The 16,575-nt window shown below is 46.8% G+C and overlaps 1 protein-coding gene across 1 annotated transcript; it reads right to left on the bottom strand.

Moving 5' to 3' along the window:
- Positions 1-7,241: 7,241 nt before the first annotated feature.
- LOC129707000 (myeloid-associated differentiation marker homolog) lies at positions 7,242-13,371 on the bottom strand. The gene has a single exon (XM_055651709.1). The coding sequence runs from the start codon at positions 9,606-9,608 to the stop codon at positions 8,733-8,735; it is 876 nt and encodes a 291-aa protein (XP_055507684.1). The 5' UTR covers positions 9,609-13,371; the 3' UTR covers positions 7,242-8,732.
- Between the last annotated feature and the right edge of the window lie 3,204 nt (positions 13,372-16,575).

The raw sequence follows: 16,575 nt of genomic DNA, 5'->3' as shown, positions 1-16,575 counted from the left end.
CTCCCCCTCCCTCCCCCCCCCCCCCCCCCCCCCCCCTCCCCCCCCCCCCCCCCCCCCCCCCCCCCCCTCCCCCTCCCCCAACCCCCCCCTCCCCAACCCCCCCCCCCACCCCCCCTCCCCAATTTCCCCCCCCCCAACTCTCCCCCCCCCCTCCCCAACTCTCCCCCCTCCCCCTCCACCCCTCATGTGCTCATAATCAGAGAATCCTTGCTTTTAGTTTTAGAGATACAGCATAGAAACAGGCACTTCAGCCCACCGAGTCCGTACGAACCACAATCATCCCTACACTAGTTCTACCCTACACAATAGTGACAATTTACAGAGGTCAATTAACCTACAAACCAGCTCTTCTGCAATATTCCCCAACCTAGACCCTAGAATGACCGATAATTTCTTCTATAATCATTTGTTGTGTTGTTGGGTTTTAACATGCCTATAAAGTTGCAGCAAATAAGAATAAGATTGACAATTCGAATCTTTAGACTTTAGAGATACAGCGTGGAGTCAGGCCCTTTGCCCACTGAGTCCGCACTGACCAGCGATCGATCTCCCTACACTCCTGCATTATCCGACACACTAGGAACAATTTTACAATTTACGGAACCCAATGAACCGACAAAGCTGCATGTCATTGGAGTGTGGGAGATAACCGGACCACCCAGAGAAATCCCACAAGGTCACATGGAGAACGTGCAAACTCTGTACAGACAGCACCCATGGTCAGGATCAAACCAGGGTCCCTGGTGTTGTGAGGCAGCTGAATTACTCCAGCACTTTATCTAGATTTGTGTCCACTTTGATTCCTGACAAGATGTATGGTGGTTAAGAAGGAACTGCAGATGCTGGAAAATCGAAGGTATACAAAAATGCTGGAGAAACTCAGTGGGTGAGGCAGCATCTATGGAGCGATGGAAATAGGCAACGTTTCGGGCCGAAACCCTTCTTCAGACCAAAGATATATGGTGGAATGTTACGGCGTGACCTTCTGACCTTTGGACTCCTATCAATGTCCCAACTTAATTGAACCACGCTTCACTTCTTTCATGGTTTGAGCAGCAGGTTTCAAAAAGCACACACAATTTATTGCTCCTTATCTCAATAGCATTTGCTCACCACCCTTTCACCCTCCGGAGATGGAAGCTATAGTATATAGTACAAGCAGGCTATAAAAGTTATGACACTACAGACAGCGATCACTCATGGGCTTTTATTTTTGCACAGAACAAAAACAATAAACTTGCGTCTAATTTGGTCATCACAAGTTTTAGTGACGATGCCGTCCTTCAAAGTGGCTGAATGTGGCATTTTTTAAAAATCCTGGTAGTAACGAGTTATGGCAACTTTATTTGATCGATCGATGTAGCTGGGTCTGAGAGAAACACTGGCACCAGTATCAATCAGCATCTCTGATGAAAGGCTGTTTGAAGCCCTGCCAGCACGAGTGTGGGGTTGGAATGTGCTCTGCGCTGCAGTAAAAGTAGCCAAAAGGAATGGAAATGTCCCAGCTCAGCACAAAACACTTCCAGAGATCATTGTGATACAAATGTATTTCATGGCAAATGATTCCAACTGAGCATGCGGAAGCAATGTGCCTTCAACGCCCCGCTGTTGTTCACTCCGTTCCTCATACAGTCCAGGTGCAACGCTGCCCGATCTCCAGCCGACCGAGATACTGCTGAGAGAGAAAACTGTGAAGCACCAGTGCCAACTGCACAGGTAATGTGGCACATTTTACCTTCTCATCAGCGGTATGGGCTTTAACGATGAAAATCCTGGGCAGCCATCCTTGAGTGTGGGGAAGGGGTGGGGGGAGGTGCTGCCGCAAGAACTTCTTTGATGTTAAACAAACCTTTGATACTTGGTTTCTGGGGTAGTCTGCCTCCTCGTGAATGGTGCATCTTTGGTGGGGTGCTGGAGAAAGCCAACAGCTTCCAGCATCTGGCCTGGGCCCAGCACGTTGATGGAAGCACAAAGAAAGATCTTCAATGCACTCTGGCTCCTCAGAAATCCGAGAAGATCCAGCATGCGTCAGAGGTTATGGGGAGAAGGCAGGAGGGTGGGGTCAAGAGGGGAAGAGATCAGCCATGAGTGCATGGCAGAGTAGACTTGATGGGCCAAATCTGCTCCTATCACTTATGACTTTATGTCCCCGACTACTCCATTAAACCTCTACAGCTGAGGAGTGGAGAGCATAGTGACTGGTTTCATATGGGTCTGGTGTGATCATTCAAATGCTCAGGAACAAAGGAGGTGGGCAGTGGTGGACATCGCCTGATCCATCACAGGTATTGGTTTCCCCACTTCAATGGGATCCTCAGGAGGTGGATCTCACAACCACAGTATCATCAAGGACCCACCGCCAGCCTGGCCATGCTCTCATTTCACTTCCACCATCGGGAAGAAGGTACTGGGAAGAAACTGGGAACCAATACATCCAGTTTCATTCAGATCAGCCAAAAGACTTTTGAAACACTATCCCTTTTGCACAATGCTAACCACAGCCAGCCAAACTACTATGGAATTTGCATGACTACCATTGCATTGTGTACCTTGGCTGGCACTAATCTGGTCTCCTTTACCTTGTAAAACTGATAGTTCATTGTATATTTATTTGTTACGTTATTGCATTTAATGTGCCTGTAAAGCTGCGGCATGTAGGAATATAATTGTTCTGGTCCCAGTGCAGATGACAACACACACTTGTGTTACAGAATCATAGAGGTCAGGCCTCTGAGATTGCACTCTGGCAGGCTAGTTCCAAGGATCTGGTCTCATCCTTGTTCCTGGAAACGTAATCCTTCCCAAAAATAAAAATAAACTCAAATCCGATATCAGACAATCGAGCCATCCACAGTGTACAGATACATGATACCGTGAATAGTGTTTATTGCAAGATAAAGCTAATAAAGTCTGATCAAGGATAGTCTGAGAGTCACAAATGAGGTAGATAGTAGTTCAGGACTGCTCTCTGGTTGTGGTTAGATGGTTCAGTTGCCTGATAACAGCTGGGATGAAACTGTCCCTGAATCTGGAGGTGGGCATTTTCACACTTCTGTATATCATGCCTGATGGGAGAGGGGAGAACAAGGAGTGACCAGGATGAGACTTGTCCTTGATTATGCTGGTGTCCTCAAGAGTGTTTAATTTAGGGCAACACAGTGGCGCAGCGGTCGAGTTGCTGCCCTACAGCGCCAGAGACCCAGGTTTGATCCTGACTACAGGTGTTGTTTTTACGGAGTTTGTACGTTCTCCCAGTGACCGCGTGGGATTTCTGCGGGTGCTCTGGTTTCTTCCCACATTCCTAAAACATCCAGGTTTGTGGATTAATTTTCATTGAGACCATAGTGGGAGACAAGATGTTTGGTCTAATCTTATAATTTTTCTGTATCGTCGAACAATTCTGCGTACAGAAATTCTTTATAACTCCGTTAAGCAACTATCATTCCTCTCCTTTTGCTTGATGGACAGTTTATGAACTGGATTTTGTCATTTAGCCGTTGTCTAAAGGAGGGTGAGTGGCAGGAACAGGTGGAAGGAGTTTGAATTCATGGATACCGTTGGTTTATTTATTTAACATTTGATTTTGGAAATTTGATTTGTTGTACAAGAACCTTGTATCGGAAGAATGGGGACAGCGCAGGGGATAGCACAGAGACGCAGCGATCCAGCTGCTGCCTTACAGTGACAGAGACCTGGTTTGATCCTGACTACCGGTGCTGTCTGTACGGAGTTTGTATGTTTTCCCTGTGCCACTCTGCGTAGGTTTTCTCCAGGTGCTCCGGTTTCCTCCCACACTCCAAAGACGTACAGACTAATTGGCTTTGGTAAAATTGTAAACTGTTCCTTGGGTGTAGGATGGTGCTAATGTACAGGGTGATCGCTGGTTGGCACTAACTCAGTGAGCTGAAGGGCCTATTTTCGCGCTGTATGTATCAAGTCTACAGCAAAGTCTAACTCCAAACACCCATGGTTGTTCAAATATTTCTCATCAGTTTTCACGGTGTCTAAAGTTTTGGCAGTGAAGCAATCAAAGAAAGGATGATAGCTTATTGGATGTGAATATCAGGCTATAGAGACATGTATGGATATGACCAGTTCCTGATTTTATTTGGGGTCTCTGTATTTCCATTTGCCTTGAAGTAAAAATGAAGAGTCAAATCTCAATTGCACTTGTTACTTGTAGAAATCAGAAATGTTTTCGATTTATTTTATTTTTGCATTTCAATCACATTTCCCAACTGAATTAAAATATAAAAGGCATATCCATACGCAGCAAATCACACATGGTTTACAGAAATGAAACTATGCAAACTAAATTATGACAGACAATAGATTATGTTGTATAAGTGATGGGTATGTCTTCATTTTGTTCCAAAATATTAAAAAAAGTATATTAGAAAAATAGCAAAGATCACTTGGCACATCATATAAAATAAACATTCCTTTTGTAAACATTTTCTCTTTCCCATGTGCAGATATACCTTTGGTTTGGTTTAGTTTAGAGATACAGGGCAGAACTAGGCTCTTGGGCCCATCGAGCCTGCGCTGAGCAACAATTACACTGCACGCTAACACTATCCCACACACGAGGGACAATTTACAATTTTACCAAAGCCAATTGACCTACAAACCTGTGCATCTTTGAGAGGAAACCAGAGCTCCTGGAGAGAACCCACACGGCCACAGGGAGAACTCCGTACAGCCAGCATCCGTAGTCAGGATCGAGCCCGGGTCTCTGGCGCTGTAAAGCAGCAACTCTACCGCTGTGTGGCCCTGTTGTTGAATGTTATGAAGCACTATATATTCTTTCAAAATATGTCAGATTTTCAATGAACCACAATCACAAAATGTTGGAAAGGACTTATTCCCAGATGTGAAAAATAAAGAGTAGATAGAGATTGTGAGAAATAGTTAAAAACTAGTGAAGAACATCCCGACAATAGGAGCAGGAGTCGACCATTTCATTCAATATCTTGACAGATCTGCAGCAAGTCTCCCCCACTTCTGTGCCTGATTCCCCTGGCCTTCAATTCCCTGGCCTTTCATAGAATTATCTACCTCCTTCTTAAGTCCCTCCAGCGATCTATATTCCAGAGATTCATTACCCTGAGCAAGAAGAAATTCCCCAGCCCTTCAGGTTTTAGATAACCATCCTTCATCTTCACCGTTCCATCATTCAATGCTGTGCCGCTCTTGTCAGCATCTCAGTATGTTCCCTGTACACTTTTATATATCACAATCTCTATCTATTCCATGAGTCGCTTTTTCACATATGGGTATAAGGCACAGACTAGTTCCACCAAGATGCAGCACAGACGCCAATGGAGATCCTTTTTCCCCTGTGGCTATCAAACAGTGCAACTCCTCCCCCTTCTGTCATTGGGTAAACTCCCCCCCTCCCCCCCCCCCCCCCCCCCCCCCCCCCCCCCCCCATGTACCTTGCCTTTTTTATGACTGTTTTTTTTTATGGCAGACCACCAATTTCCCTCCTGGGATAAATAAAAATCTATCATATCGTATTCCATTCCAACATTTTGATATTGGTGTTCATTAAAAACAGACATACTTTGAAAAAAAAAAACAGTGCTTCATAATATGTACATCTGCCCATGGGAAAGGCAGAAGATGTTTACTGAAGGAAAGTAGTACCCCTTTACAATTACACATCTTTCAATAAGATCACCCCACGTTCTTCGAAACTCCAAAGAATGCAGGTCCAACTTCTTCAGCTATTTGTGATAGGATAAACCTGAGGGGTAACCTTTTCACACAAAGGGTGGTGGGTGTATGGAACGGGCTGCCAGAGGAGATAGTTGAAACAGGGACCATCACACCGTTAAAGAAACATTTGGACAGGCACATGGATAGGACAGGTTTGGAGAGTTATGGGCCAAATGCAGGCAAGTGGGACAAGTGCAGACAGGACATGTTGGACAAGTTGAGCTGAAGAGCCTGTTTCTATGCTGTAAGACTATGACTCTATAAACCTTTTATACCTTGGGACTGAAATGGAGATTCCTTTTATTTCAAGGATTAATTTTAAATATTCAGCTACAGAGTCCAGAGTACTACATTTAATCTCGCTGCCTCTCCTCCTCCAAAACTACAGACTTCATCTCCAGCCGTGCCTTTAGTAATCTGCCCTAATATCACCTTGTGGTTTGGTAGCAAATATCCGTTGATTCTCGTGTAAAGAATCTTTGGGGCATACTATAAGCACTAAATAAAGAAGTTTACACAAGGCTGCGGCTTTTTGAATTAAAGAATGGAATTAATTGCCACAAAGCTGTCGAGGCCAAGTCGACTGATAATCTTAAACCGGATGTTGACAGATTCTTGATTAGTACGGGTGTCGGGGGTTATGAGGGGGGAGGCAGGAGAACGGGGTTGAGAGGGAAAGATGGATCAGCCATGATTGAATGGACTTGATGGGCCGAATGGCCTAATTCTGCTCCTAGAATTTATGAAGTTACAAACTTGTGAATATATTTGGACTACGTGCCTTGCAGCGGGAGGCACCAGTCAGTGATTGAATATTAACAGAAGATTAGGTGAAGCTTGGATAGCGACTCTCATGGCAGAAGTCCAAGATGATCTCAGGAACACAATTACTCATCAACTGAATAATGGCGATTGTGCTCTGATCAATCACTTCCTATTTCACATTGTTTTTTTTCTTCTAGCGATGGGGATTGTCACATCGTGTGACTGCACGACTGAAGAAAGAGAGGTTGCTACCCACCTATCCTCTTGTTTGTTTGTTTTTTAATTATTGTACCAGGGTACGAAGCTTTTGTTTGTGTGCTATCCAGTCAAAGATGAGACTATACTTTAGTTTAGGGATACAGCATGGAGAAAAGGCCCTTCGGCCCATCGAGTCCGCGCCGACCAGCGATCCCCATACACTAGCACTATCCTATACACTGGCAATCTTCACTGGAGCCAACAGACTTGTACGTCTTTGGAGTGTGGGAGGAAACCGGAGCACTCGGGTAAAAACCCCATGGTCACAGGGAGAACGTACAAACTCCGTACCGACAGCCCCCGTAGTCAGGATGGAACTGGCAGCTCTGGCAGCAACCCTATCACTGCTCTGCCGTGCCTCCCCATGAATACAAGCCAGCCATCCACAGTGCAAGGATAAAGGGCTCAACCTTCAGTGTACAGATATAACATTGACGTCCGATAAAGTTTGATTACAGAAAGTTCAAGGGTCTCCAATGAGGTAGATGGGAGGAGGTCAGGGTCGCATTCGCTGCCTGATAATTGCTGACAATGGCAGGGTTGGTCATCGAGCCTTACTTCAATGAGTAGCTTGAAACTTGCTGTACTTGCTTTTGAAAACACATGGATTTTGAGGATATACATGATCTCAATGTTCAACTATCGCAAGGACAAAAAGATAACAGGAGCTTAATCTGGGGGGGGGGGGGGGGGGGGGGGGGGGGGGGGGGGGGGGGGGGGGTGGTGCAACTGTGAGAAAAGCCAGAGTAGAGATACCTATCAATATAAAGGAAGGCCAGATGTTGGGCTCTGATGGATTTCACATGTAGCTATGCATTCTCCAGTGGGGAGGGCAGAAGCACCGCTTTTACCCATGTAGAAATGCAGCAGAAAATGAACCGGTGACCGAGCGTAGATAGGAAAACTTGTCATTTCCAGCAGGCAGTGAAATCGCACAGGGAATTATAGACCAGTTAGCATAACAATGGGAGGCAAGATATTGAAAATGTAATTTTACAATTCATGCTGCGCAGTCTCAGTGGGAGACCAGGCAGGAGCTGCGATGCATGGACAACGTGGGAGCATCCTGGAAAAATTGCGTAAACGGCCACATGCGGCGGCAGCGGCACATTTCTGCCGTGACGCACAGCTTGGAATTAAAGCAGTGGGCTGAATGAGGTGCTCACGTTAAACATGCTTACACAAGTCGCATTATCACGCAAGTCGGGGAGTGCCTGTATTAGATTTTCTATGGAGACTGGCGACAGAATTTGAATGGCAGTTCAACCCATCACCCACATGTGGACATCGAACCGACCAACGTACACCTGCCTGAGAACCCATGTGGGTGGCATGGTGGCGCAGCGGTAGAGTTGCTGCCTTGCAGTGCCAGAGACCCGGGTTCGACCCTGACTACCGGTGCTGTCTTTAAGTAGTTTGTACGTCCTCCCCGTGACCTGTGTTGGTTTTCTCCAGGAGCTCTGGTTTCTTCCCACACTCCAAAAATGTACAGGTTTGTAGGTTAATTGGCTTGGCTAAAATTGTAAATTGGCCCTAGTGTGCAGGGTAGTGCCAGTGGGCGGGGTGATCGCTAGTTGGCGTGCACTCGGTGTATTGAACAAGCTGCCGGAGTAGGCAGATGAGGCTGTAACGTTTAAGAAACTTTTAGACAGGTACAAGTATAGAACAGGTATAGAGGGATTTGGGCCAAATCCAGGCAGATGGGGCTAGTATAGATGTTGGCCGGTGTGGGCAAGTTGGGCCGAAGGGCCTGTTTCTACACGGTATCGCTAATGTCTAAGCAAGGCATAAAACGTGGGTAGTGATAGGGTACACGACATTATACTGAGAGTACGAAGGGTCAAACATACCTAGCTGCTCTCATCAGCTTCAATAACTACAATCCATAAAAAAACAAAATAGAAAACACCATATATTTGTTATATTGATGCAGGATCACCAATAAAAGCACCTCCCCTCTCATCATTGCATACAGTTTTCAGAAGCGCTTAAGCCTGTGGAATGAAGACTAACCTGGCCGAATAGACCAGATCTACAATGTACACCACCAGGTTAACATAGGTTAAAACGGTGGCTATGACTTGGTTATCCCAGTAACAGTGGCCTCGTCGGCAACCACTCGGTCTGGTCGATTGGCCGTGGCTTGGGCTGAAGCAGAAGATTGGCCAGACGATCGCCGCGGTGATGTACATCAGCACAGCCAGGAGGCTGTAGACTGTCAGAAACCTCTCGAATGGAAACGGCATCCTGGCTATGAGCTGGGCGATGGTTAGAATAATGATCAATAAGGTGACGATAAAGCAGATGCAGTACACAGCCATGCACCACTGCCGACCGGAGTTGGCACGATACGTGTCCTCGACAAGTACAAAGATAATGCAGGCGATGAAAGCTTCCAACACTTTAAGGAGTCCCGGAACAGTCTTTAAAAACCCACTGATCTCACCGGGCCTGGCTCGCGTGAGACCCACTTCGACGGCGTAGGCGATGAAGCACAGGCAGGACATGGCAGTGGCTGCTATTTGATGATCCTCGATCTCCCGGTTGCCGGTTGGGAGGAAGACGGATGGGTAGATGATGGAGGCGGTCAGGTTCAGCAGCGTGGCCAGCATCGCGAACGACGTGGTGAAGTCCTCCCAGGATATCGGAATGTTGCCGTGAAGCCCCGTCAGCTCCAAGGCCAGGATGAGAAAGGTGACGGCGAAGGAGAAACACCAGGCAAACATGCACCAGCCTCCGTACGAGCCAGAGTAAAGGTTCACGTGGGCAATCAGGCTGAACGCTGTGCAGGACAGCAAGATTTCAAGTAGCCTTACAATTCCTATTGGGGTCGTCAGCAATCTGCAATTCAACTGTAAAGACATCGTGAAGAGCAGCTACAAAGATCTACTGCACCGTGCGATTGGTTTTACTCCACTGTTCGCAGCAACTCACCCAGGGACTGTTCACCGCTTCCACACACAACTTAATATGTGATTTATTTCTCTGCAAACATTCCTCCCAATGATTCACGTCTGGTTGCTGCACCTAGATATGAGATTTATTTGTCTCTGAAAGTTGGCAGTGAGCGTCAGCCATCAAGATAGTTGCCTAGGTACCTTGTTTGCTGTTGAGTCAGAGTGTTTCTTTATGAGGATGAACTTTTTGCTCTTTCACATCTAAAAATGGTTATTCATTGGGGCTGCAGAGTGGAGGGGCAAAAGCAACATGGTTTTGGAGGAGCCGACCTTAACTTCCCCAATGTAGGCTGGGACCTTTTGAGTTTCAGACTTTAGAGATACAGTGCGGAACGAGGCCCCTCACTCAGCACACACTGTCCTGCACACCAGGGGCAATTTATCATTTTAACCCACAAACCTCTACATCTTTGGAATGTGGGAGGATACTGGAGCACCCGGAGAAACGCCATGTGGTCACAGGGAGAATGTACAAGCACCCATAGTCAGGATCAACCCCATGTTCGCATGGCACTGTTAGGGCAACAACTCCACCACTGTGCCACATCCTCACAAATCCTCACAAAATAATTTCAAAAAATAAGGAGGCATAGTGGCGGCAACGGTGAAGTTGCTGCATTACAACACCAGAGACCCGGGTTCGATCCTGACTAGGGGTTCTGTCTGTACGGGCTTTGTCTGTTCTCCTTGCGACTGCCTGGGATTTCTCCAGGTGCTCCGGTTTCCTCCCATGTTCCCAAAGACTTACAGGTTTGTAGGTTAATTGACTTCTGTAAACTGTCCCTAGTGTACAAGGTGATCCCTGGTCAGCAGGAACTCGGTGGGCCAAAGGGTCTGTTCTCTAAGCTCAAAAACAATGGATGGTAAGATAAGAAAATACTTTTGTTTTCTTTAATCCTAATGTTTATGGTGCTTGTAACATGTTTGAAATATCAGCTAAATATTTAACAATACTTCCAGTACACCAGTCATTGAAAGTAGGCATGCAGGTGCAGCAGGCAGTGAAGAAAGCGAGTGGTATGTTAGCTTTCATAGCAAAAGGATTTGAGTATAGGAGCAGGGAGGTTCTACTGCAGTTGTACAGGGTCTTGGTGAGACCACACCTGGAGTATTGCGTACAGTTTTTGGTCTCCAAATCTGAGGAAGGACATTATTGCCATAGAGGGAGTGCAGAGAAGGTTCACCAGACTGATTCCTGGGATGTCAGGACTGTCTTATGAAGAAAGACTGGATAGACTTGGTTTATAGTCTCTAGAATTTAGGAGATTGAGAGGGGATCTTATAGAAACTTACAAAATTCTTAAGGGGTTGGACAGGCTAGATGCAGGAAGATTGTTCCCGATGTTGGGGAAGTCCAGGACAAGGGGTCACAGCTTAAGGATGGGGGAAATCCTTTAAAACCGAGATGAGAAGAACTTTTTTCACACAGAGTGGTGAATCTCTGGAACTCTCTGCCGCAGAGGGTAGTCGAGGCCAGTTCATTGGCTATATTTAAGAGGGAGTTAGATGTGGCCCTTGTGGCTAAGGGGATCAGAGGGTATGGAGAGAAGGCAGGTACGGGATACTGAGTTGATGATCAGCCATGATCATATTGAATGGTGGTGCAGGCTCGAAGGGCCGAATGGCCTACTCCTGCACCTAAATTCTATGTTTCTATGTTCCTGTCAGTGAGAATTAAACTTTAGACTTTAGAGATAGTGTGGAAACTGAAACTTTGGCCCACCGTGCCGACCTGCGATCACCTCGTACACTAACACTATCCTACGCTCGAGGGCCAATATGCAATTTGACCAAAGCCAATAAACCTACCAACCTGTACGTCTTTGGAGTGTGGGAGAAAACCGAAGATCTCGGAGAAAACCCACGCGGTCATGGGGAGTACGTACAAACTCCGTACAGACGGCACCCATAGTCAGGATCGAACCTGGGTCTCTAGCGCTGTAAGGCAGCAACTCTACCTCTGCACCACTGTTCAGTTCAGTTCAGTTTGATTTATTGTCACGTGCAAAGCTTTTGTTTTGTGCTAACCGGTCAGCGGAAAGACAGTACATGATTACATTCAATCCATTTACAATGCTGCCCATTGTGCCAATTTGTTGGATGTGATTAGGTTATCACCGTTGGGTGGCTGTGACATGCACCTATCATGAATATGCAGGGAATGGAGCAACATGGATTATAGAAACATAGAAACATAGAAATTAGGTGCAGGAGTAGGCCATTCGGCCCTTCGAGCCTGCACCGCCATTCAATATGATCATGGCTGATCATCCAACTCAGCATCCCGTACCTGCCTTCTCTCCATACCCTCTGATTCCCTTAGCCACAAGGGCCACATCTAACTCCCTCTTAAATATAGCCAATGAACTGGCTTCAACTACCCTCTGCAGCAGAGAGTTCCAGAGACTCACCATTATGTACAGGCAGAAGAGATGAGTTTATTGTGGCATTATTTTTGGCACAGACCATGTGGGCTGAAGAGCCTGTCCTGTGCTGTAATTGCGACTGTAACCCAGTGCGTTAAGTAAACCAGCCTCCCTCCCCCCACACCCCTTTATTGACCACCTGTATTTCACACTGCCTCTGGAAAGCAGCCAACAGAATCCCGGGCCACTCATAAGCCATGGTTCTCTCCTCTCCCATCGGGCAGAATATACAAAACCTTCAAAACATGTGCCATTAGTTTCAGGAATAGCTTCTTTTCCGCTGTTATCAGATCTCCCTTAGGCCAAGGATAAATTCCCAATCCTCCAATCTACCGTGTTGTTGCTTTTACATTTTTTTTAATCTGCACTTTCTCTGTAGCTGTAACACCATATTCTGTGCTCTGTTTAGTTCAGGGATACAGTGCAGAAACAGGCCCTTCGGCCCTCTGACTCCCCGCCGACCAGCAATCCCCGTGCATTAGCACTACCCCACACACACACACTAGAGACAATTTTACGTTTATACCAAACCAATTAGCCGACAAACCTGTACATCTTTGGAGTTTGTGAGGAAACCGAAGATCTCGAAGAAAACCCACGCGGTTATGGGGAGCACGTACAAACTCCGTACAGACAGCACCCGTAATCGGGATCAAACCCAGGTAACTGGCCTGTAAGGCAGCAACTCTACCGCTGCGCCATCGTGCTGCTCTCTTTTGTACTAGCCGGTACTACGATGGTATGATTTACCAGGGCAGGGTAGCGTGCAAAACAAAGCGATTTGATGTATCTTTGTAAAGATCATAATAATAAACTATTACTAGTACCAGTTACTGCACTACTGTGATCCCATTGAACTGTTGCAATGGTGCCTGAGAGAAATCCATCCCAGAAAAGAGGAAATTCAGAGCTAGGCGGATGTTAGATTTGAAAGGACAAAACTCTAAATCTAGATCATTATTTTTTTAATTTACAACAGCAAATAACTGCAAGACCAACAAATGTAAACAATTAGCTATCTCGTTCACAGCAACGAAAAGTCAATCATGAATTCTTTGGGGTCTTATCTCTTATTGCTTTATTTAAATTATAGATTTGATTTGGAAAATTGTTCCATGCCCTAAAACTTTTAATTCACTGCTATGATCCCCTTTAAATTTCCTACCTCTCACCTGAAAACTATGTCTAAAGTCTGGAGACCTCAGACCCATTTGAAGAAGGGCCCCCAACCCGAAACGTCCCCATCCTTTGGTATATACCGGTATCTGCAGTTCCTTTCTACACAAAACTATGCTGTGTTGATCTTGAGACTTGGGGATGAGCTTGTATAAAAATCTTGTGAAAACATAGACCAAGTGGGAAATGTTGCGACCTTGACTAATTTGCCTTTGATTGAACGCAGTCTATTCTGAGCATCGACCAAAGATGGACACAAAATGCTGGAGTAACTCAGCGGGACAGGCAGCATCTCTGGAGAGAAAGAATGGGTGACCTTTCGGATTGAGACCCTTCTTCAGACTGGTTAGGGATAAGGACAAACGAGAGAAATAGACAGTGATGTGGAAAGATAAAGAACAATGGATATAAGATATGCAAAAAAGTAACGATGATAAAGGAACCAGGCCATTGTTAGCTGTTTGTTGGGTGAAAACGAGAAGCTAATGTGACTTGGGTACGGGAGGGATAGAGAGAGAGGGAATGCCGGGGCTATCTGAAGTAAGAGAAATCAATATTCATACCACTGGGCTGTAAGCTGCCCAAGCAAAATATGAGATGCTGTTCCTCCAATTTGCGTTTACCCTCACTCTGACAAGAGGACACGGAGTGTGGGAATGGGAAGGAGAATTAAAGCATTTCAAAAACCGGGAGCATCGAGCAGTTGACTTCCTTCGACTGTTTTGCTGTTGCTAATCTTTCCACTAGATGGCAGTCTGCACCAAGTAACATCAGCTGCCTGGACCTAACCTCCTTTCTGTGGAAAGATAGACACAAAATCCTGGAGTGACTCAGCCGGACAGGCAGCATCTCTGGAGAGAAGGAATGGGTGACATTTCAGGTCTGAAGAAGGGTCTCGAACCTAAACGTCACCCACTCCTTCTATCCAAAGATGCTGCCTGTCCCGCTGAGTTACTCCAGTATTTGGTGTCTATCTTCAATGTAAACCTAGTCCTCTCTGTGAAAACTTGGCAGTTAGCTGAATTAAATTCAATGCCACTTTAATGTCACATATATCTAGGTACTAAGGTTGCCGACTTTCTCACTCCCAAATAAGGGACAAAAGGGACGGCAATTCGTTGACCGACTCGGCTGTGGCTGGGTGAATGGTGAGTTGGCCCAGGTGCTGGACTGCACACAAAGCCCACCCGGCAGGCCAGCTCTGGAGTTTTGACCCGGGCGCTGGACTTTGCAGGTGACGTCACGCACAAAGTCCGGCATCCCAACCAACTCATGAACTGATGATCGGCCATGAGAAGGAGGGGTGATGGTGTTGGTGTTAAGTGAAGGTCTAAAGGTCGGACAGTTGGCCGGGCTGCCGACCGACGGGGCCACGGGCGAGGCACTGCTGCTGCACTCCATGGGATTCACTACGTCGGGACAGGTGAGGCGGGGCCGGACGCGGCACTCCGAGCCGACAGTCCCCTCGACCCGAGTATTAGCAGTCAAATACGGGACGGGTGGTCCCGTGTGGGACAAACCAATTTAGCCCAACATACGGGATGTCCTGGCTAATACGGAACAGTTGGGAACCCTACTAGGTACAGTGAAATTGTTTGTTTTTGCATGCAACATGGTCTAATCTACAGCAGACCAGCATTGCTTCCAAGATGGCGCCCACCGCAGGCGACAATTTGCGTGCTGGCCACAGGAGCAGATCTACAAACTCACATTACAATCGCTCCACACTCGATACACTGTAAATGGATTGATTGTCAGCTTTTTACTGTAGCGCTGTACACGTGACAATAAACTAAACTCAACCTCACCTAGGCAGTAAATAAAGAGTCGCCATGTTTCTGGCAATGACAAAGTGACAAAAAGTTATTCAAACAGTCTTATCTTCTCACATCGGTGAACCAGGCCTGCCATTGCATGTGGCAGCAGGGGGACCCCCACCCTCCCCGCCAGGTCCCCCTATGCTCCCGGCGCTCCCTGCTGGCCCCCTCATTCATTGCCGCCTCTCACCGCATACGATCCATTTTGCTACAACTTCTTGTCACTGAGCTTAATGCAAGTCACAAAACAGGGGCGCAAGACTCTCTCCAACCCTATACTGAAGTCCTTTGGCATGGTGTCCACTAATATAGTAAACCAGGAGGGGCATTCTCGTGGAGGAAGGAACAGCAGATGCTGGTTTATACCAAAGATGTACACAAAATGCTGGAGTAACTCAGTGGGTCAACCAGCATCTGTGGAGAAAAGGAATCGGTGTGATGTTTCGGGTGGCAACCCTTCTTAAGACCGAATGTAGAGGTGGGGTGGGGGGAAACAGACTGAAGGTGAGAAACACCCAGAACACATCAGGGCCAACAACAGATGAGCTGAGGAAAGGTGGTCCAAAATGGCTGTCATTTTCTCACCTCTAGAGTATTTCCCACACTGCCCCCCCCCCCCCCCCCCCCCCCCCCCCCCCCCCCCCCCCCCCCCCCCCCCCCCGACTTCAGTCTGAAGAAAGGTTTCGATCCGAAACGTCACTTATCCTTTTTCTCCATAGATGCTGCCTGACCCGCTGAGTGTCTAACATGGGAGATTTCTCAACCGTTTATAATCTCCACTAGGGGGAGCAACATTCTTAACTCCGGTAGTCTGTTTATGAAGCTAGGCTCTTGGATATGCATATGGATATCCAGGGAATGGAGGGATATGGATTATGTGCAGGCAGATAAGAGTTGACCTTGCATCATTTTCAGTACATACATTGTGGGTCGAAGGGCCTGTTCTTGTGATGCACCGTTCCATGTTCAATAGATCAATTCCACCTCTCAGTTTAGTTTGGAAATATAACATGTGAACAGGCCCTTTGGCCCACTGAGTCCATGCCGACCATCGATAACTCGGTCACACTAGTTCCATGTTTAGCCCACTTTCACTACACACTCGGGGCAATTTGCAGAGGGCAATCAACCTACAAACCTGCGTGTCTTTGGGATGTGGAAGGAAACCGGTGCACCTGGTGGAAACCCTCCTGGTCCCAGGGAGAACGTGCAAACTCTGCACAAACAGGTCAGGATCGAACCCAGGTCTCCGGCGCTGTGTGGCTGCAGCTCCACCTGCTGCACCATTGTGCTGTCCCTAAATGGTAATTCAGACAATTATTAGTTCTTTTAAGTGGCCCTTCAAAATGTAAAGGCTGATAGTTGCTAGGTTGGGGGAAAGAATAGTTCGTGAGCTATAATTGGGAAGCTTTCTAAAAAAAGTCAACACAAGCTTAATGAGCTAAGATATAGATA

Source organism: Leucoraja erinacea, chromosome 20, assembly GCF_028641065.1.
Source record: "Leucoraja erinacea ecotype New England chromosome 20, Leri_hhj_1, whole genome shotgun sequence".
NCBI lineage: Eukaryota > Metazoa > Chordata > Chondrichthyes > Rajiformes > Rajidae > Leucoraja > Leucoraja erinaceus.
Note: the sequence above shows the minus strand (reverse complement) of the source record. Positions and strands in the feature narration are given on the sequence as shown.